We start from the raw sequence: 22,953 nt of genomic DNA on the forward strand, positions 1-22,953 counted from the left end.
AATCCACAAATCTACCTGTGTAAGAGCCTTTTAAAAAAGCTACTTATGTGCATAAATGTTGTCCCCTCCCTAGAACGCCCCTAGACTGTTCCCTTTTTACATGCATACATATGCACATGAAAGCAAAACTATGCAAGCATATTTGATGTTTATAAAATACCATGTGTATGAGTGCATGCTAATTACACACTCACATGCTCATTTTATGCATATAACTCTTTTTGAAAATTCACCCCTTTATATATAGGTTTTGAAACTCAATTACAAAGCTCAATTATTTTGTATAACAGACTGCATATAGAACCCATCTTTAAAAACTGTCCCTGGTACCCAATTTATGCATCTAAGTGGGCCCTCAGTGATTTATGCTAGTATTTTACAAACTGCTATTAGCCACACAGTTTTTAAAATACCCCAAAAGTACATGCACAGATTTTGGTACAAACATATGCATTATTTATAACACAGGAGCACATATAATTTCTCTACCCATTAAAAATAAATACACACATATACATTTTACGTATGAAATAACTATAACAATTTGCTTGTAATAATCCAGAATTAAATGCAGAGGCTTGAAATCATGAGCATACAGTGCTCGGAAAATACTTAGTTGAACACGTACTTGGAATCAAAAGTTTACCCAGACCTTCATCAGTTCACCTAGACCCTCTACTACTTTATCGTGAACTCCCATCCAAAAACTGCAGACAAATCACTTCTGATTTCAATTGTGTGAGGTAATTAGCAAGAATACAATTTTTTGGACAAGTTTGGTTATGTATGCATGTATACCTTCTACAAAATATCAACTTAAGCGTGTACTTTAGAAACCTGCTTCAGAATACCCCTAGACCACTATTTTGTTTTCCTTATTAAAATTTTCATGCAACATTACAAGTCTGTGAATATCCATTGAATTTATAAAATATCATATATATCATATAAGCTCTGTAATTTGTTTCCAGAGGATGTGGTGAAAGCTATTAGTATAGCTGCATTAAAAATGCTTTGGACAAGTTCTGGAGGAAAAGTACATTAACAATTATTAAGGAAGATTTGCAGAAATCCCCTGCTTATTCTTGGGATAAGCAGCTTGGAATCTATCTACCTTTGGGATCCTGCCAGATACTTGTAACCTGGCTTGGCCACTGTTGGAAACAAGATACTGGCCTATTTTGGCAAGCCTTTTCTTATCTTCATATACATGCTTACACACAGATATAATATTTTTACATGTCCAGTCCCTAAAAAGGGCTTTAGAATTACCTCCTAAATGTTAATTGCAGCTAGAAATATGTATTGCATGAATTGTAACAATAAAAGATTCAAAATTCAACTAAAATGTATTGTACTTTAATCAAAATATTATGACTCACACAATATATGTTGCAGGTTTTTATGGCAGAGCTTGGCTTTTTATACATAGGTCCAGTGTATTCTCATCCACACTCTGTCTTCCATTCAGTTTTTTTTTTTAAATAACACAAAATAAAGGTACACACATGTAAATTGGGTTTCACCCCCACTATGTATGTATGACCTCTCCTATAGAAAAATATACAGGCGTACTTCACACTAGCATAGCAAATAACCCTGTAGAGAATCATTTTCCCATTTGCTTTTCAACCCTTCACATACACTTCTTATAATCTGCAAACCTTGCCTCCCTCCATTTAAAATATAATAATAATAATACTTTACCACCATAGGGGTTTACTCACTGAAGGTAGACTCAAACCAGCAGTTGTAGTTGTAAATGACTTCCCAAATATAAAACCCAGCCTACAGAATCTTCTGGCCTGGTGGTAGGACCCTTCTAGGTGCATTAAGTGAGGTCAAAGAACCATGCTATTAACTCCCGACTTCTGTTGAAAATATAGAAACATACCAGTAGGGAGATCATAGCAGAAGCAACAGTGCACACTAAACTTTGTATTCTTATTACTTTGTATAGATTGAGAACATGAAGAAGAAGGCCCAGGAGCTGTACAGAAAAAAATGAAGGTGGCTTAAACTGGCTGTATGTGAGGCATGATGGGGCTGGAAGTAGGTTCATGATATAACCATCTGCTAGATTAGAACCTTTTATGTCTATATACTGCTTCCATTACTGACCGCATTAATGGCCTGCCACTCTGAAAGATCCTGACTCTACAATGAGCTTCAACAAACAATCATGCCACTTCTCTGGGTCATGAGCAACATGGTCATGAAGCACAATACTCTCAGGCCTAGTATGAAACTCTTGAGGAAGTTTCAACCCACTACTTAAATTATTATCAGGTAAAGTATATGCCCCCTATCTTAAAAAATACCCAAACACTAGGTGTTGTTTCATAGTCCTTGATAGCTCCACAGCCCAACATTATCTACACTGACACAGAGTCTACTTCTAAGCAGATATAACTAGCTTGGCACTATGAAGTAAAATAGTGCAGATTTGAAGTTTCCATAGCTCAAGAAATCAATATATGACCTTGCCATCATCTATAGGACAAGAGGGTGTTTCAGGGGCATGTCCTTTCCCCTACATCTTTCCCAGAAAAAGAATGCCCTGTAATTGCTTGTATGATCATGCACATTACACCCTGAAGCAAATGAGAGCACAAAATGACACCTAATTTCTGGTCTCTTCACAGGTGACACCACCTTGTCATCATCTGAGGAGGTGGAAGAGAAAGAAGATGATGCAAGTGCCTGTCTGCTTCAGATGATATAGCAACTGATGCCACCCCTGTGGATTCATGCCAGATCCACCAACATTCTTTCCATTACCAGCAGCTGGTGATCAAACAGTGGAAGTCCATTCCCCATCCTTCCCTCATGGGTTGTCCTGGACCTGCAACAGCAGATATCCCTTTCCTCATCTCAGGAGGCCCTCCTTCACATTTTGCCATAGGAACATAAGAACATGCCATACTGGGTCAGACCAAGGGTCCATCAAGCCCAGCATCCTGTCTCCAACAGTGGCCAATCCAGGCCATAAGAACCAGGTCTTAGGGATGCAGGTCCTGAGGTTGGCATGCTATGGCTGACAGAGGGAGGTGAAGACCCCTGTCAAGCTGTCCCAAAATCTTCTGCTAAGCTGATAAGATCTGCTGAACCAGCTTCAATGGCAGAAACACCTGATTCTGACCAGGAGCCAGTTTTACAGAATGCTTTAGGCCAAGGGTTGCAAATGATAGTGGATGAATTACAAGGGGTCAGAGCTGACTTAGCTGTTCTTTAGCTGATGGGAATGAGGCAATCACCACTACTACCATTATACTCCTAGTTCTTCAGGACCTAGAATCAGGACCCATTTTTATTTCTATAAATAGTGATATCCCTAGTTTGTCCTACCCCTGTCTTATTTATTTTTTTATAAATATGTGAATAGTTTGAAAATATTTTTAAAAGTTTTAAATATTTTATAAATAAATTTGTGTGTCTGTCTGCATTATTGCTACATGCTATGTTTGTTTAAGGACATCCTATAGCCATAACTCTCTGACCCACATATAGCCCTGAATATTGCTTTCCATGTTGGTTAGTCCACTAATTGTTATCATCCTCCTATCTACCATTAAATCAGCATATTTATTTAGTTCTGCTGTCTATACCTTGCCTCCCTGAAAGACCAACCAGTAAAGGAGACCACAATTCAGAGTTATAAGTTTAAATGTATCACTTATTTCCCCTAAGTTCAGCCAAGCCACAAGCAAGTATTTAGTGTATACAAGGAAAAATTATGAATGTGTTTCCTTTAATAAAAGCACTGCATAGGGAAACAAGGAGCACACATCAAGAAGCATAGAGGCCATGGAGCTGTAGAATTAGGCAGAAATATTGGTCCAGTGAATGCATATATTTACAGTGTGTACACTCTTCCTGTTTGCAGGGAAGAGCCAGATAATGACCTGTGAACACAACATTGGGACCTGGAGGAGGAGCATAAGGAGAAGGAGGAGAACCAGCATACCCTGACTTGGTCATGCCCTCCAGAGCTCTGTAGGCATACAGCTGGGCTGGAAGAGGGCGCCCAAATTGAACGTACAGGCATGACCATGGCATGTGTTCATGCAACGCCTGTACGTTTAATTTGGGCGCTCAAGGGTCAGGGGTGATGTCACAAGCTGCAAGATGGCGCTGAGAAGGTGTACGTTTCAATTTGGGCGCTCAAGGGTCAGGGTGACGTCACAAACAGCAAGATGGCGCTGGGGAGGTGTTACGTTCAATTTGGGCACTCAAGGGTCAGGTGTTGATGTCACAAGCTGCAAGATGGCGCTGGGAGGTGTACGTTCAATTTGGGCACTCAAGGTAAGGGGGTGACATCACAAAGCTGCAAGATGGCACTAGGGAGGTGTACGTTCAATTTGGTGCGCTCAAGGGTCATGGGGTGATGTCACACAAGCTGCAAGATGGCACTGGGGAGGCAGTGAGCGGCGGAAAGGAGGGAGGCAGGCAGACAGGCGAGCCGGAGCTGCCCCGCATGCAGGAAAGGTAGGGGAGCCGCCGCCCCGCCCCCTCCCCCCCCCCCCGGCCCGGGCTCCACCGCTCTGGAAATCTTCCAGTTGCCTGCCGGTGCAATTTTTTTGGCATGATGAGCTTGCACCATCTGTACGTCCCATTTGGTGTCTTGAGCGCACAAACTGGAAGTACAGGCGTGCGTTCATGCATCTTCGCCGGCAGGGGCTGCTGGAAGCCGCCTCGTGGAGAGCGCCCGATCTGCCCAGGGGCTGCTGAAAGCGGGAGAAGGAATGCTGAAAGAGAAAGTGAAGGGACAACATGAGCCAAAGCGGAAGAAGGAATGCTGGGGCTTGCCTGACGCTTGTCAAGCTGGCAATCCCCGATGCCCGAACGTAGGAGAACCATCCACTTCCTGGTACCTGTCATTTCAAATGTCATTTGAAATGACATTTGAAATGACAGGTACCAGCACAGCCAGGATACTGTATAGGCGCTGGTACCATTTAAATACTGTATCGAGCGGTATGTAATCCAAACTGTGCGCCCGGCACTGCCGCACTCTTTCTACCGCATCCTTACTGTATCGGCCTGATAGTGAGGGTAAAGGCTATCGGTGCCATTTTGATTACCGGCAGCCGACGGCCCGAGTGCAGGAGATCATTCCCGGAAACCCCGCTGGACCACCAGGGACTTTTGGCAAGTCTTGCCACAGGGGCCGACCAATGGCACTGGTAGCCCCTGTGACATAGTAAGGTCAAAGGCTATCGGCGCCATTTTGAATACCAGCAGTTAACGGCATGAGTGCAAGAGATGACTCCCGGACCCCCCTCCCCCGGACCACCAGGGGAGTTTTGGTAGTCTTGGGGGGGTCAGGAGGGTGTGGGGTTTGTTTTAAATTCACTCTTTTAGACGGCCGAAGATTTCATTGTATTCATGGGGTGAAGATTCATTGTATTCATTGTATTCATTGTATTCATGGGGTGAAGATTCATTGTATTCATGGGGAATTGCAATACGTTTTGCTTCCCCATGAATACAATGGATATGACCCTATGCGTTGCGGATTACCAATACGTTGGAAACGAATGCACGCCCTGCGGGTGAAAGGGTGCAGGTCTTGCTCTAACTGCTGGCAAGGGTTACAGTATGGTTTCCTTGTGAATCTGAACCTGCACATGAATTGTTCTTCTGAGAGATCTGAAACTGTGCCCTATTTCCTGTATACTGTCTGCAAGGGATATATCCTTCTCCTCCTCCTTCTCCTCAGTTCTCTTTCCCTTTTTGTGACATGAATAACCATAAGTCCATGAGAGTCATTTTGGATATGGTTTGACCCACCACAAATCCCCCCCCCCTCCCCAGGGTAGCCCCAGTTTGTCGTCCCCCCCCCCCCCCACCCCCCCCCCCCCCCCAGAATGGACCACTCTGTCTCAGGAACATTGACTGCCATGACTAGAATAACCCTTTCATTCCAAGGCACACTCACTGCACACCTCCCTCCCCTCCTTGTATATCTTAGTATGTCACAGTTAAATCCAGTATGGCCCAGTCTATTCCAGGGACACTCACTGCCATCCCCTAGCCTGTTGCCATGTCTACCTCACCCAGAGAAGCCAGCCTGCCAAACACCAATTGGCAAAACAGCATGAAAGTTTTGAAATTATGTGCGTAAATGAGCAGTAGTAATTTTACTTGTGTAGCTTTGCTGATGTCCGCATGTAAGAACATAAGAAATTGCCATGCTGGGTCAGACCAAGGGTCCATCAAGCCCAGCATCCTGTTTCCAACAGAAGCCAAAACCAGGCCACAAGAACCTGGCAATTACCCAAACACTAAGAAGAACCCATGCTACTGATGCAATTAATAGCAGTGGCTATTCCCTAAGAATAATTGATTAATAGCATTAATGGACCTTCTCCTCCAAGAACTTATCCAAACCTTTTTTGAACCCAGCTACACTAACTGCACTAACCACCTCCTCTGGCAACAAATTCCAGAGCTTTATTGTGCGTTGAGTTCATTGCACATGTATATACAAACCATACCCCATGTGCCCTTAACATGTCCCCTTTTTTTACACATAGTTTTACACAGAAAAGCCTAAATACATTTGTATGTTGCACTTTTATAAAAGTAGCAGGAAAAAGTACCCTTAAAAGTTAAAAACAATTGTAGTCAAAAATATTATTTTGCTGGAGGAAAAGGGTTCCGATGCCAAACTGGAAATTCTTAGGGGCAGATTTTAAAAGGGTTACTGGCGTAATATACGCGCGTAACCCTTTTAAACCCCTCCTGCGTGTGCCGAGCCTATTTTGCATAGGCTCGGTGATGCGTGCAAGCCCCAGGACGCGCATATCTCCCGGGGCTCAAAGAAAGGGCGGGGGCCGTCCGGGGCGGGGGCATGGCCAGAGGCCTCTGAAGGCCAGCTAGGCCGGAGGATCGCGTGCCGGCTGAGTGCTGGCGCGCGCAACCTACTCCTGCCCAGAGGCAGGCGCAACTTAAATAATAAAGATAGGGGGGGATTTAGGTAGGGCTGGGGGGGGTGGGTTATATAGTGGAAGGGAGGGAAAGGTGGGGGACAAAAGGAAAATTCCCTCCGAGGCCGTTCCGATTTTGGAGCGGCATCGGAGGGAATGGGGAAAGCCATCGGGGCTCCCCTAGGGCTCGGCGCATGCAAGGTGCACAAGTGTGCACCCCCTTTGCATGCACCAACCCTGGATTTTATAACATACGAGCGGCTGCGCATGCATGTTATAAAATCGGGCGTAGATTTGTGCGCACCGGGTTGCTCGCACAAATCTACGCCCGCGCGTAGGTTCGAAAATCTGGCCCTTAGCTTATAGGTTGGTCCACATACATGTAATCACTAGCGAAAAACTTCCATTTTTTAATAATAGTGCCAAGTGCCTTCCTGAAAACATTATTCAAAAATGTTTTCAAATCTGATACAGAAAAATGCTTGACTTCAGAATGTCTAGAAATATTAATATTTTGAGTTTTATACCCACTGAAAAAGTTTTAAAGTTTTAAATAAGTTATAAAACTTACCAAAGGCAATGTGTTCCTCTTTATAATCCCAATCAGGTAAATTAACATTGAGTATACAAGGTTTTTAAATCAAGATGGCTGACAAAATCAATTTTTATTGTAGATGTTACACGGAAGCATTAAAAAAATTCTCCCTGATGAAACCATTCAGCAAATGATGGCTAGCGTCTCATTGTTAGAATTTAAAACAGATGGAGCTTTCTTCCTGTTTGAACCTGTTTCTAGTCACTCTGAAGCTAAATATCTCTCCATAACAGATTTTGAACAAATTGCTTCCTGTTTGAATTTGTTTCTAGTCAGTTTGAAGTCAAGTATTTTTCTATAACAGAATTTGAACACATTTTTAAAGAAGTTTTTCAAGAGGATAACACTTGGCACTATTATAAAAAATGCAGGTTTTTGGCTAATGTTTATATATCTGTGGAGCAAACTATAAGCTGAGAGCTTCCAGTTTGGCTTTTTCCTCTGCTAAATAATATATTTTTGACTATGTGTATTTTGAGAATTTAAGAATATAAGTACCCTTTTGGCCTTTCTAATTGAGGTTTCCCTGTGCACATTTATAAAATACATATTGCGTGCACATGAACTTAATGCACACATATACACTTTTTTTGTGTGTGTAAGCTTATGAAAATTCACCTGTAAATGTTGAGTAAATACATTCATTTACTTGGTATTAGAGAGATCTGTACATGCAAGAAAGGTTAGACTCAGCTTTAAAGGAGTATTACAGAAGCATTACTGTCTATATTTTGTCAACTAATATAGAAAGCCTCTATAATTTGTCAGGCATCACACCATGGGACATCAGAAGAATAATGACCAATCATGCAAAATGTTTGCACTACACCCCTGACTTTTTATGTGGTTAGTTACAAATCACTTTTTTCATGGGGTAATGCACATTAGCACACAAGAAATCTTTACTATGCAATAAATGCCATTTGTGAATTACAAAATATTGTGAGAAACCATACCTCTTTCTGAAATGTAAAAGAAAAGCCTTATCTGGGCTATATTGATCAGTTCTGTGGAAAAGGATGAAAAGATCATCTGGACCAAGGAGAGGAAGGATTTGCTGTTGGATAGCTATAATTCCATTTCTGAGTGTGGCATTTTGGTGTTTGTCTTATTTTCAGTTTCCTTTTCATCTCTTTATATCTGTTAGAGTGAAAGAGAGTGGGGTCTAGCATCAAAACTCACTCACAGGCTGGTACAGTACAGTGCGCTCCGGCAGAGCGCACTGTTAACCCACAATTGGACGCGCGTTTTCGACGTGCTAGCTTTACCCCTTATTCAGTAAGGGTAATAGTGCGTCAAAACGCACATCCAACCCCCTCCCCACGAACCTAATAGCGCCCACAACATGAAAATACATGTTGATGGCCCTATTAGGTATTCCCGCACAATTCAGTAAGTAAAATGTGCAGCCAAGCCGCACATTTTACTTTAAGAAATTAGCGCCTACCCAAAGGTAGGCATTAATTTCTGCTGGCACCAGGGAAGTGCACAGAAAAGAAGTAAAAACTGCTTTTCTGTACACCCTCCGACTTAATATCATGGCGATATTAAGTCGGAGGTCCCAAAAGTTAAAAAAAGAAAAAAAAATTGAAATAGGCCCGCGACTTGAAAATCGGACACTCAATTTTGCCGGCGTCTGGTTTCCGAACCCGTGGCTGTCAGCGGGGCTCGAGAACCGACGCTGGCAAAATTGAGCGTTGGCTGTCAAACCGACGAGAACCGCCGCTCCTCTCCGAAAAGAGACGCTAGGGACACACTAGTGTCCCTAGCACCTTTTTTTTTACCGTCGGCCCTAATTTAAATAAATTTAATTACTGAATCGAGTGCACAGGAGAGTGTCCTGTGCGCACGCTCGCCCACTCTCCCGCAATTTTTACTTTATCGGACCGTCAGTGGGTAAAGATAACCAAGTACATGTATCTGTTGCTAGAGATTTAGGGCCTCATTTTCCAAGCACTTTACCGCGTGCGATAAATTCGCAAATCCGCAGTGTTAGCGCGGCTGCTATCGCGGCTAATAACTACAACCTCAACTTCGCGTTATGGACTGCGCTACGGGCCAGAAAAAGGATTATTGCCATCCACGATAGTTCCGGACAGCCTGTTTCAGGAGAGAGAGAGAGAGAGAGAGAGAGAGAGAGAGAGAGAGAGAGAGAGAGAGAGAGGGAGAGAGAGAGAGAGAGACTTACTATAGTGCCTATGCCCTACATAGGTATTTGAATCCCTATGGGAGGGCTACCTACTAACTCGGGGTGGGGATTAGGTATGAGCGTCGGGGGTTGGGGGCCACTTTCGCATTCCACATGAGACCTACGGACAGAACAGTGGTCTCTAGTGCAGATTTGCTGGCCGTCGGAGTGAGGACGCTCACTCCAAGAGGAGATTTGGGCAACATTCTCTCCACCTAGCATGTTGTTGCCCAGGTAGAGTGTCCATCAAGCTAGGTAGAGAGAACGTTGCCCAAACCACTTCTTGGAGTGAGCGTCCTCACTCCGATGGCCAGCAAATCTGCACTAGAGACCACTGTTCTGTCCGTAGGTCTCATGTGGAATGCAAAAGTGGCCCCCCAACCCCCGACGCTCATACCTAATCTCCACCCCGAGTTAGTAGGTAGCCCTCCCATAGGGATTCAAATAACTATGTAGGGCATAGGCACTATAGTAAGTCTCTCTCTGCTCTGTCGCTCTCTCTCTCTCTCTCTCTCTCTTCTCTCTCTCTCTCTCTCTCTCTCTCTCTCTCTCTCTCTCTCTCTCTCCTCTTACCCCCCCCCCCCCCCCCCGGATCATTGCACACTGGGAAAACATCGTGTGTGGCACTAATGTTTTCGCGAATGGCATCATTTGCATGGTAACGCCCCCTAATGTGTTACCAATGCGATATTGGAAAATGAGACCCACAGTTGCAGACTAACTTTGTGGTTTAATATCTGCCTAAGGCCTGATTTACCAAGGCTTTTCTCCCATTCTGTGTCAATGGGAAAATGCTTAATAAACTGGGGCCCTAAATCTACCTGCTTAAAATTTGAACAGGTATATTTTAGGAGAATAATTTGTGCAGATTGATATGTCCAGGTAAATGTAATTAGTTAGCAATGAATATTATTCATGTACATTCATTAGGTCATTTGCTTAATTTGTTTTAGTGGTATGTGCGTACCTTGCGGACTAACAGTACACACATAAAGTGTATAAAATGGATGCAAAATACATGCGTACTAGCCGTTTTATGCATTTACTTTAAATCTGTGAGGTATGTGCATACTGCTGCGATAAGGTGTCCTACATTTTTGCCGTCAGCGAAGTCGTTGCGGAGTCCACCCCGACGCACCATGACTCCTCCCCTTCCAGTGCGGACTCCGCCCCGACTCTGCCCTGATTTAGCTATCGCATGCAAAAAGAGACTTTTCGCATGCAAAAAGTCCCTTTTCGCATGCGATCCCTTTAGAAAATGACCCCCTAAATTTGATTGGCTTGCGATTTTACCTATAAAAATGTAGCTAGTTATAGGGGGTTTTGATTTAACCATCTGAAACCTACATGTAAATCTTAGTAAGCACGAACGGAATCTTACTGCAGAAGAAGAGAGGAGAAGTCATGGGGAGAATATGTGAGGTAAGGCAGGAGCTTAGCACATTGAACACTTCTGACTCCAAAATGCCAGAACATCCCAGCCCAGTTCAAATTTTAGAAATACTTGTTTAAGCAACAATGAGAAATAGATACTTCCAGAGAAGATTGTGGAAAATATAGGAGGGCAGTTTGGGAAGGAAATAATACAAGAGAATTCCATGGTCACAAAAGGACAATATCTGGAAGGACAAAAGATCATATTCAGCTTGGTGGTGGTAGGGAGGATCATGGATACTGTATGTACAAATGGCAATACGAGGGACAGAAGAAGGTGAAAAAAAAGGACTCCAATCTCTGGGGGTTTATAGCAAACATTGGTGGAGGTAGCAGAAAGTCTGGTAGTGTTTCACTTTGTTGGTTATGGCAATAGCCATTATTGTCACTGAAGTGCTTAATCTGTCTAAAAATACTACTAAAAGCATTCTGAGGCTTCAGCATAAGCAACTGTCAGGGCATCTTGTGTACAGTTCTAGTTGCCACATTTCATAAAAAAAAATATAGCACTACTAAAAGAAATTCATAGAAGGAGAACAAAAAATGGTAAAGGGGATGGAAAATGTTTGTTATAAAAAATGGTTAGGGCTCTTCAGCTTGGAGAAGAGATGACTGAGAGGTTTATTAAATCATGAGTGGCATGGAACAAATTAATAGAGAATGGTTATTTTTTTTTTTACAAATATTATTAGGATTACGGCACACTGTAGATTTAAATCAAAATTTTAAAAGTGTCTTTTTTTCAATTAGCAAACAAACTAAGCAATGGAAGTAATTCCAAAGAATGAGGTCAGGACTTGTAGTATATCTGAGCTTAAAAAATGTTTGGACAAGTTTCTGCAGGACAGGTTCATAAGCAATTATTAGCCAAATAGACTTGTGTCTCCACTTCATACTTCTGGGAGTAAGCAATAAGGAATGTAATTTTGTGTTAGGATCTGCTAGGTTGTTCCAAGTGACCCAGACTGGCAACTGCTGGGCTGGATGAGTTATTGGTCTGTCCCAGACTGACACATCATTTCTTTGATGGGAAGCATTCTTCTTTGAATCTACAACTTATTTTAGCTTTGAGGCCCTCATAAACTGTCATCCAGGCATTGCTGTCCCAGTATTACAGGGGCAAAGGGAATCCACTTGTTAGCTATCACCATTTTAAATTTCATCATTAGTGGGGCAGGAATAAATCAGCCTTCATCCTGCCCTGAGAGCTCCCCTGGACATATTGAAGAAATGGAAGCTGTCAGGGAATACCTGTGTGCTCACATCTCCCTTGAAACTCAGGGTTGGTAGGATATTGGGACTCAAAGCATCTTTAAACCATGTGAAGGGTCTGATTCCAGGGATTCGTAAACTCAGAGAAGGGTTGGTCTACTTTGGTTGAGGGGATTGGGAAGGCATCTTGGCCAGGTTGGGAGGTCTTAACTCTCAGGTCTACTACCCCACATCAAATGGAAGAAAGGAGCAGGGTTGACCTAGAGCACTGAATGTATGTTAGATTGAGGTATAATTAATTTTATGAGGCTTATTGCATATCACAAAGTTTATCAGAATCCACATTAAAAAATTTTTATATTAATGAGCTGAGTATCATTATTGTTTAGTTCACATTTTGCAAAAAGTGTTCTAGGTAATGCTTATATAAGCATCACTGATAATGTATGTTAACATGATATTCAAGTGTTAACCACTGAATTTAATGTTTAACATGTGTTAACATTTTAATGCAGCTTAGAATATAGGTCCCTAATGTGAAAGCATTATCGTCAGATGCTTTGTTTCCTAAAATTAGCTCTGCTTGGGAAATACCAGTTAGGTTGTGCTGAAATGCTACAATATAAAAATAATATGTTCTTAAAGCCATGCTTCTATGAATGCCAAATCAACACAAAAAAGGAAAATAATACTCACTTGCACTCCAACTTTCACAACTGTCTGTGGTACACTATTTGCATGCATAAGTAGCCACATGGAGATTTATGTTAATATTTTAGAAACTGTAAGTGTTGGAGCCATACAGTTTACAAAATACTGCATATTTCTGCCCTGAAATATACATGCATATTTTAAGCATGAAAAATGTGAAATATTGCCCATGTAAACCTAGAATTAATACAGAGGCCGCTATTTTATAAAGTTTGTGCATATACTGGTCTAAAAATATTTTGTTGTGTGCATACTTGGAATCACCAATTTGCTGAAACCTCTACCAGTTCACTCAGACAGAAGTAAAGTCCAATTTCAATTCTACTTAACCAAATAAGCAGGCATAAAAAATTTTGGACAAGTTTGGTAATATATGCATGTATACCGCTAACAAAATAGCAACTTGTATGCAATACTTCTGAACCGCAGACTGGAACACTCCTAAACCACCTTTTCTTCTCTTTTTCATATTTATCTCAGATACTGCAGATACATGTGGACTCTCAAGCTTTTAAAAATAGCATATATGTGCATTATGATACCTGCGTGTTAATATGCTATTTTTACATGTGCAACTTCAGTGTAACTCTTTGAAAATTCACCCATAAATGTGTGATGTGCTTTAGTTTTTCCTCCATATTCATCATGTTTCATTCATACTGCTATTTTGGTTCATCGTTTGAGCTTCTACAGCAGCCAAAAACTTCACAGTTGTATTCATGGAAATCAATATTTGTTTGAAGTGGTTTTAATGTTGTTGTTCTGTATTTTGTTGGGATCACATACAAAGTATACTTTTCACTATTTTCCACTTTTATAGAGTTGCTAATTATTCAGGATGGCTTGATTTGTATATATTGAAATTACTAAAATATATTCTGACCAAAAATTCAAGTGTAAATGTTCCTTTAGCTATCTCATAATTATAATACAGAAGAAACAATATGTATGCTATATCCCAATGGTGGCATTTTCCAACTTTTCAATTTTGTTTTGTTTTTTTACTTAATCAGCTAATTCAGTAATTATCATATAGGCTAATAGGCCCTTTTTCAGTAATAAACCTTATACTTTTCCATAGTGAATGAGAAGAAGGATTCATGTATTTCAATTGTATTTTGATTATATTTTCTTGTTAAAAATGGTTTTAATTTGCAAGTATCTTCCTGCAAAATGTCTTTATCTGTGTACCACAAACACATGTATAACACGAAGTTCTGGAGCAGAATATAGTAGCAGTGACAATTTTTGTGTATGAGGTTGTTTATAAGGTATATTTAATCTGTGGTAAATTTACATAAGCAATAGGTAGTCTATTGATCATAGCATAATTGAACATAATAGGCCATCAATTGATCAATTCAATGGCTTGGCAGGAGTTCCTACTTTTTCCTATTGAGATATCTAATGCCAGTCTTTTTTCTTCTGTTACATTGAAGGAGTAATCAGGACTGCCTTACCCAACATGGACAGAGAAGCCAGGGAGCACTATTCTGTTGTCATTCAAGCCAAAGATATGGCTGGGCAAGTCGGAGGCCTATCGGGGTCAACTACTGTGAACATCACACTCACGGATGTTAACGACAACCCACCCAGATTTCCTCAAAGTATGTAAACCTTCAAAATTTTTTATAATCATTAGAAGAATGTTTGACATTAATGATAGGATCTGAAGGTTTCAAATTTCAGTGTTAAACACATGCAATGCATTCACTCTCAGCATTGTAAAGGTATACTCCGTGGTGTACACAAAATTTCCAAGGTGTTCTTTGTGTTTTGTGTGTGTGTAGGTGTGTGTATGATGAATCCCTTCTTCTTTCTGTCCTTCCCCATTCAATCTTCACTCCTTTCATGCCTTCCCTACTCTAACCACCATTTCCCAGTCCTCCCCCAACCATGTCCTCCCCTCAGTATACCCATTGCAAACCCCTCATCCTCAGTAATGCCGCATTCAGCCTTAATTTTGCCCCCTCCCACAAGTAATCTCGTCCCTCAGAATCTCAATCCCTTATCTTGACATTATGGGTAAATGGCTTCTTACACGCCACCACCCCCTATTACAGAAGACCCTCCAGCCATTATCTCCCCCTCAGCAGCACTCTCTCGCAGCATGAGTTCCTCAATTCCTACCCCCCTCAGCCTTTTCAGACCTCTCAGCCCAATTTCCCTATTTGAGTATGTGTGTGTGTTTGTGTGGGGAGAGAGAGCAAGGAAGAAGCACCTTTCAGCAACTCAAAAAGAAAGCAAAAAACTAGGGCTTTGAGATGCATGTTATCAGCATGGTTGCTTGGATGCTTAACAAGTGATTTTAAAGCTAATTGATAGGTGAGAGACTCGTGCCAGGAGAGTCTTTGTATTAGAGTATCACAGATAAACAGTTTTTATTCTATAAAAGTATTGCTTACTGGAAACTAGTTTGTATTTGTTTCAGGTGACCTCTCAAGCAGATTGCCTCTGTGGTGCCAATGTAATAAGCTGCACTGAGACTACCACAGATTTTTAACTCCTGTTTTAGCTCAGACTTTACGGCGCTAATGAGGGTTACTGCACAAAACAAAATCTGCATTAAAATGAGAGAAAAAACCTGCAGCAAGATTAGTGTACCTCCATGCAAATTACAGGCTAATAAGGTCATTAGATATTATCCTGTAATGCAAGGAGGTACGTTAGTGGGGAAGCTGCCTAGTGGGCTTTTGTTTTCATAGGAAATTTAACTCCTGGTCAAAGACGGGTGTTAAAGTGCCTGCAGTAGGAAGGAGGTCATGCAACCCCACTTGGGGAGTTGGACGGGCCTGGCATACCAGGCAGCAAGTCCTCCCTCTCTCCCCAAGCAAATTAAATGTCCACCACACTTTAAAAAAATATGGGCTGGGCTACTCCTCCCTCTCAGAGTGGGCTGAACTCCCCCTCCCACCCATCTTCAAATTAGCCATTCTGAGCAGAACTCTCACCCTCCTAAACCCCCTCTCACCCATATAAAACAGTCCAGAACCCTCAAAATCCCCTCTACAGCCAGAGAACCACAGCTGGAAAAGACCTTACCTCCTCTGGCAGGGCGGACTCTCACTGGAAGCCGATTGGTCTGTCTACTGTCAGCTGTGAGTGAAAGAACCAATCCCCCTTCAGAATTCTGAAAGGAAAGCCTTCTGAAAAGGGAATTCCTTTCACTGACAGCTCACAGTGGAGACCAATTAGCAGACAGTGAAGGAGTAAATAAATTATTATTGTGTCGATTATAGCCACTTAATATAAATGTGTTCACTCCTTTACTGTCTGACGGTTGGTCCCTCTACTTTCATCTGTCAGAAAAAAAACAATCCCATCTTCCAGCATTATTACCAGAGTAATGCTGGAAGCAGCCAGGATTGCATAAACAGGGACTTCATTTTAGGTATCGGGGTGGGAGGGATTCTGGAAGAAGGTGGCGATGTAGGGAGTAGTTGTTGGGGGGATGAGATTTTGATTTATATTTAGCAGAGAGGAAGGGTGGCTGGGCCCTGGCAGTGACAATCTCTCTTTATTTTAAACTTTTCAAGGGGTTGGGGGGGGGTTCATGTCCAGTAGGTGGGTTGAGACTTTTGTGGTGGGGGGGGAGAGAATCAGGATGGGAGGTCCATGACTGTTTTCTAAAGAATGCTACTTACTGAGATATCTTTTGAACCACCAAAAATGGAATATGACCTATTATGTTTTAGAAAGCTGTTAGAAAATGTTCTCCAGTGCTTTCCCTACCTAATTATCTTAGGCATTATAGTATGCCTTAAAATAGTTGTTGACTAACAATTTTTGCTGTTGTGTTTAAGATTTTTTTTTATCTGTTCTTAATTTAATTCTTTGTTTAGTCTTAGGCATTGTATTAGTTTTGTACTGTTTTTAAGTTACTGTGCTTTTTTTATGTATGTAATTCTTGTTACCCGCTAAGGTCTGTGGATTAGTGGGCTACAAATCTGCAAAATAAATTAATAAAGCAAATAAATAAAAACATAGATAGATAAATAAATAAATGAATAAATACATACATAAAATAAAATATTTGGATAAGTAGCAAGTTATCTGGCCACACAAGGCCAGATAACTTTAGGCCTGCTATGAAGCAGGCCTAAAGGTATTCATCTATCTTAGCCAGTTATAGCTAGTCAGATAACTTATAGAGATATGCAAAGCCCGAACCTTTCAGTTCAGGCTTCGTTTTCGGCCCACTGCAGGAAATATCATATTTCCCGTGGTTCGGGCCTTTGTGATTCGGGGGGGGGTGGACCCAAATTTTGGTTAGTGCGCGCTAACTCCCCATTAGTGTGCGCTAACATTTTTTTTTTTTTAGTTTAAATTTCTTTTATTATGTTTTCAAAAATCAGACAGAAACAAATAACAGAAAATAGCGCCACAATATGCATCAGTAACAGAAAATGTTCAGCGAAACCATAAACATGATACAGCATCATAATCATAGCAATATCCGAATGCGCATTACCAAAATTATAAACCAAAGTCCGAGACAGAGAGAAAGAAAAGAAAGAATAAGAAAAAAGAAAAAGAAGAGGAAAGAAGAAGAAAAGAAAAGAGCGAAGAGCACCTGAGGAAGCACTGAAGAAAGATACAGAAGTACCGGAGATTACTGGTGAAAAATGGAGTAAGGCCAAGAGAAACATTATAGAGAGTTAATGTAGATGTCAAGCGGTTTCCATACTTGAGCCCATTTACCAAGACGACCAAATTTAACAGCCATAGCTCGTTCATACTTAGTATAGAGACAAACCGTATTCCACCAAAGAGGTTCCGACAGCAGATCACTCCGTTTCCAGTTTGACAAAACATTATGCTGCCCAATAGTGAGGAGGAAATCTAATAATTTCTGTTGGGGTAGTGGGAGGTGTAAGTCTGGGTGGGCTCCTTTGAGTACCACCATGGAGTAAGAGATAGGAAGGTGCAACTGTAAAATGGAAGAGATTTTGTCCCAAATCTGATTCCAAAAAGTAAGTGTAAAGGGACAATCATATAACATGTGTGATAGTGTCGCCTTAGGGGCAGAACATGACCAACATTGATGCGAGCTGAGAAGGCCGGCTCGGTGGAGTTTCCATGGGGTCCAAGTAATTCTATGGAGTGTAAACAAAGAGGACTGTGTCAAACTGGAAGAGAGGGAAATGCGGGAGGAGACCTTCCAAATGTAGTTCCACATTGGTACAGTAATTTCAAAACTGATATCAGAGGACCATGTCACCCTAAGAGTGGAGGATGGGACCCCAGAGAGGCAACCAATAAGTTTATAAAGGCGTGATGCTAGATGTCCCAAAGTGCCATACTTTTGATAAAATGTCCATAAAAAAGGGACCTTTTCTGAGCAGGAGGAGTACAATTTAGTATCCCGTATAGCAGCTTGCAATTGCCGCCAAGCAAATTGTTGGGTCAATGGTAAGCCAAATCTATGTAAATAAGCGAAGGATACTAGCTTCCCAGCCTGCGCCACTGAGGAAAGTGTCCAAATATTACAGCGTTGCCATATGGGCCAGGATGGAGGAGCATCTCCAACTTTGATGAGGGGATTACGCCATAGGGGGGCTAAGCTGGAAAATTTCCAGCCAGCAGAAGCAGCTGGTCTCCTAGCATCCATTTCTGAAAAGGCATGGTGCAGTGAGCGCAGTATAGGATTGGAAAAGACAGAAGGAGATGGGGCCGTCCCTGGAAAACAATAGGTAGGCAAAGGATCCAATAAGGTGCGTTCAATTAAGAACCAACGCGGGAGGTCGACATGCTCCCGTTCAAAATCAAAATAATGATAACCTTGTTGTAGCATAAAAGCTAAATGATAAGAATGGAAATCCGGAAAATTCACTCCACCCAGTTGCCTATCCCTCTTGAGTTTGCCGAGTGCAATGCGAGGAGCCTTATTATTCCAGAGAAATTGGGTTAAAAGTCTATCTACTTGCTTATAAAAATCAGCAGAAAAAAAAACCGGGATCATACTCAAAGTGTAGGTAATTTTTGGGGCCAATATCATTTTGATGGTATCAAGCCTACCCCACCAAGTTAAGTGGAGGGGGGACCATCTTAAAATTAGATCTTTAATGGTTCTTATAATGCTGGATTCCCCAGAAACCGTCGTCTCTTGGGGATCAGTGAAAAAAAGTATCCCTAAATATTTGAGTTGCGTGGATTTCCTTTGAACAGGAAGGCTATTATAGTCCAATACAGAGGCCAAGTGATTAAGCGGTAACAATTCAGTTTTATGCCAGTTGATTTTATAACCAGACAATGATGAGTATACCGAAATTAAAGCAAAAAGGTGTGGGAGTGAACTTTCCGGTTCTTGTAAAAACAAAAGAACATCATCCGCATAAGCAGAAAGTTTAAAAGTGAACGATCCAACAGAGACCCCTTGAATATGTTCAGATTGTCGAATTGCTCTGAGGAGAGGTTCCAAAGCCAGGTTAAAGAGTAGAGGCGAAAGGGGACAACCCTGCCGAGTACCTCTATGGAGGGAGAAAGTCGGGGAAATTTGTTGATTTATGTATAGAAATGCCTGAGGAGAGGTGTATAAAAATTGTATCCAGGACAAAAAAATAGGGCCAATTCCATACCACTTCAGGGCGGCAAGTAAAAAAGGCCATTCTACACGATCAAAAGCCTTTTCGGCGTCTAGTGATACAGCCACCGTTGGAGTAGAGGAAGAAAAAGCTGCTTGTTGAATATGCATGAACAATCGAGTATTGTTAGTGATCAGGCGGTTCTTAATAAAGCCAGATTGATCGGGGTCAACTAAAACTCCCATAACTCGGGAAAGCCGGGTAGCCAAAATTTTTGTGAATATTTTGTAGTCCGTATTTAAAAGGGAAATAGGGCGATAATTTGCTATAGTTGTCTCGTCTCTACCAGGCTTTGGAAGGACCACCACGCAAGCTTGTGTGAAAGAGGAAGCAGAGTCTTTATGAAGAAGAAAGGAGGAGAAGTACTCATGTAGATGGGAAGTCAGATTCTTCTGAAAAAAGCAATAAAAGTCCGTCGTGAAGCCATCAGGTCCAGGGGCCTTTTTCAATGCCAAAGAATTAATCGCAGAAGCTATCTCAGCAGGTGTTAGCGGTGCATCCAAGGATTCCAGTTGTGCAGGAGATAGACTCGGATGTTGAAGTTGTGCGAAAAAATCTTGGAACATTACAGGCGTAGGTGAGACTTCTGATTGGTATAGATGCGCATAGAAATCACTGAAAACTTGTAAAATATCCGTATCCTCTGATAGTAAGTCGTTAGAGGGAGAAAGAATCTGCGATATCCGTTTCTTTTCCGATTTCTTCTTTAAGTAGGACGATAACAGATGACCACATTTGTTATTACTCGCGTAGTATTGTGCTTTCATGTGCGAAACATGAAGTTGGACTTGTGAGCTGAGCAAGGTATTATATTGATATTTAGCTTTGACCAATGCTGCTAAAGATACTGAAGATGGGTGTCTAATATGTTCTGACTCAAGGGACGCCACTTCCTGATGCAAAGTAGTTAGGGCCTCCCGTCGTTGCTTAGACCGGCGAATAGAGAAGCTAATAATTTCCCCGCGGATTATAGCCTTGAAAGCTTTCCATACTGTGGCGGCCGAAACTTCTCCCGGCCTATTGTTATGAAAATAGTCAGAAATTTTTTCTTCCAAGAAAGGCTTGAAGTCAGGATCTTCTAAAAGAGAGGAGTTGAAACGCTACTGTCTGTGTATCAATTGAGGATAATGGAGATTACAAGTGAAAGAAATAGCAGCATGGTCAGACACCACAATAGGATATATGCGCGTATCCAAGACTCTTGGTAGCAAAGATTTATTAATGAGAAAAAAGTCTATCCGTGAATATGAAGAATGAGGGGTGGAGAAGAAGGTGAAATCTTTCCCAGTAGGGTTATGCAATCGCCAAGGATCCACCAAGCCATATGTGGAGATAAGATGTTGCAAAGTTTTGGTGGATTTGGAAGTAGTAAGTTTAACAGCGGACTGTTTGTCTAGAATAGGATCCAACGGTTGATTAAAGTCACCTCCTATGATGTACGATGTAGAGTCTAACTGAAGCAGGTTCACAAAGACTTCCTGAAAAAATTGTGGTGTATCAAGGTTTGGGGCGTAAATATTGAGGATAGTAAATTGTTCGTTCTGGATAGTTAGGCGTATCAAATTCCACCTGCCATCTGGATCCGCCAATTGATCTGAAACCACCGCTGTTAAGGCTTTATGGAGAAGGATAACAGTGCCTCTTTTTTTCTTGACCGCTGCACTGAAGTATACGTGTCCTACCCACTGTTGTTTAAGCTTTAATGCCTCAGTTGCGGAGAGATGAGATTCCTGTAAAAGCGCTATGTCCGTTTTGAGGGACTGAAGATATGTAAGAATCTTCCTTCTCTTAATTGGATGGGAAAAACCGTTGACGTTCAAGGAAACTATTTTGAAAGACTGAATACTAGTCGCCATTAGCGCATAGATAATATACAGGCCAGCCACATAATGTACTTAAACAACCGGTATACATTTGAGTATATATAAAAGAGTGCAAAAGCGATTTCCCAGGTGCGGAGAGAGTAAAAGACAAGAGAAAAAAAAAATAAGTACACAAATCGGTCCATCAATACCGTAGGAATGTACTGAGGCAAAAATAGAGAGGACAGTGTTAATTCACACTGGCTTCACGTAGAAAGTAAAACGGGCCTCAAGGCAGGCCAGGGTGACGCCCACATCCCTCGCTCCCAAAACATGATTCCGCGCAAATATAGGGATCACAAAGGGAACAAAAACATCGCTTATCATACGGGCAGCAGGCACACTATTAGGCCAGCAAACTGAGTAAGCAGGTACCCTGTTATACCTGTAGTCCAAAGGAGACTTTAAGGGAGCTGGCAAAAACAAAACGACATTCAGGTCACCATAGAAGCTGCAAAATCAGAGGAAGATAAAAATTCCTCCAGGACTTGTGGATCCTGAAAAAGTTGAGTTTTATTATTTAGGGTGACCCTCATTTGAGCAGGATACAGTAAGCCATATCGTGCCCCCAAGGCTTGTAAACGTGGCCTCAAACTCAGTAAGGCTTTGCGCCGGTGAGCGGTAGTTTTGGCCAAGTCAGGGATAAACAAAATGGATTGCCCTTGATATGTAATTGGGGCTTTAGCGCGAGCCGCAGCAAAAATCTGCAAAACCTGTGGATACCGCAAGACTTTGAAGATGATAGGTCTCGGGAACTTAGAGTGTCTCACGGGCCTAGAAGGTATACGGTGGGCCCGTTCCAGCTCTAGTGGTTGCTCAAAGGTCAATTGCAAGCAGGTGGGAATCAGGGTCCCCAAAAAAAGCATGAGATCGGTACCTTCTGCTCCCTCCGGAATCCCTAATATTCTAATATTGTTGCGGCGATTTCTATTAGATAATTCTTCCACATCCGTTTGGAGCTGCGCCACAGTTTTGTGAGTTCCGGGAGAGATGCGGTTGTAAGGAGCAAAGAGGATACTTGCGTTTCTGTGTCGTCTAAGCGCAATTGAAATCCATCCATCCGGGCAGATAAGGTTTGCAGGTCTGTGCGAATCGCAGTAGTGTTTTCAACATTAAGTTGTAGCATGTCCTTCATTTGCTTGAGTTCCGCTAAGACCAACTCTGCCGACGCCATATTTTTCCCCGGATTGATCTTGTCCGGCGTGGGGGGATCTTGTTTCTGTCTCTTTGTGCCTGCAGCAGAAGCGAATGCCGCTTCAATCTTCCCCGTTTTAGTCGCTGCCATGTTCAGAGAAAAATTGGTCCCTCGGTAGCAGAGAAAAAAGAATTAGAATTCGACCAAAAAGAGCTTTTTGGGAGCGAGGGTGCACGGAGCTTTAGGTGTGGGTGGCCATCTTGTGCGCTGCTCAGGAGCGCCGTGCGCTAACATTTTAAC

General features: G+C 41.9%; 1 protein-coding gene across 2 annotated transcripts in view; it reads left to right on the forward strand.

Moving 5' to 3' along the window:
- Nucleotides 1–22,953, forward strand: part of CDH18 (cadherin 18) — a 1,107,921-nt gene that overhangs the window by 688,442 nt on the left and 396,526 nt on the right. For both annotated transcript variants that reach the window (XM_029590319.1, XM_029590320.1), the window contains exon 4: nucleotides 14,512–14,679. In XM_029590319.1, the coding sequence (XP_029446179.1) occupies nucleotides 14,512–14,679 (168 nt within the window). The remainder of the gene's footprint in view (nucleotides 1–14,511; nucleotides 14,680–22,953) is intronic.

Source organism: Rhinatrema bivittatum, chromosome 2 (genome assembly GCF_901001135.1).
Source record: "Rhinatrema bivittatum chromosome 2, aRhiBiv1.1, whole genome shotgun sequence".
NCBI classification, from domain to species: domain Eukaryota; kingdom Metazoa; phylum Chordata; class Amphibia; order Gymnophiona; family Rhinatrematidae; genus Rhinatrema; species Rhinatrema bivittatum.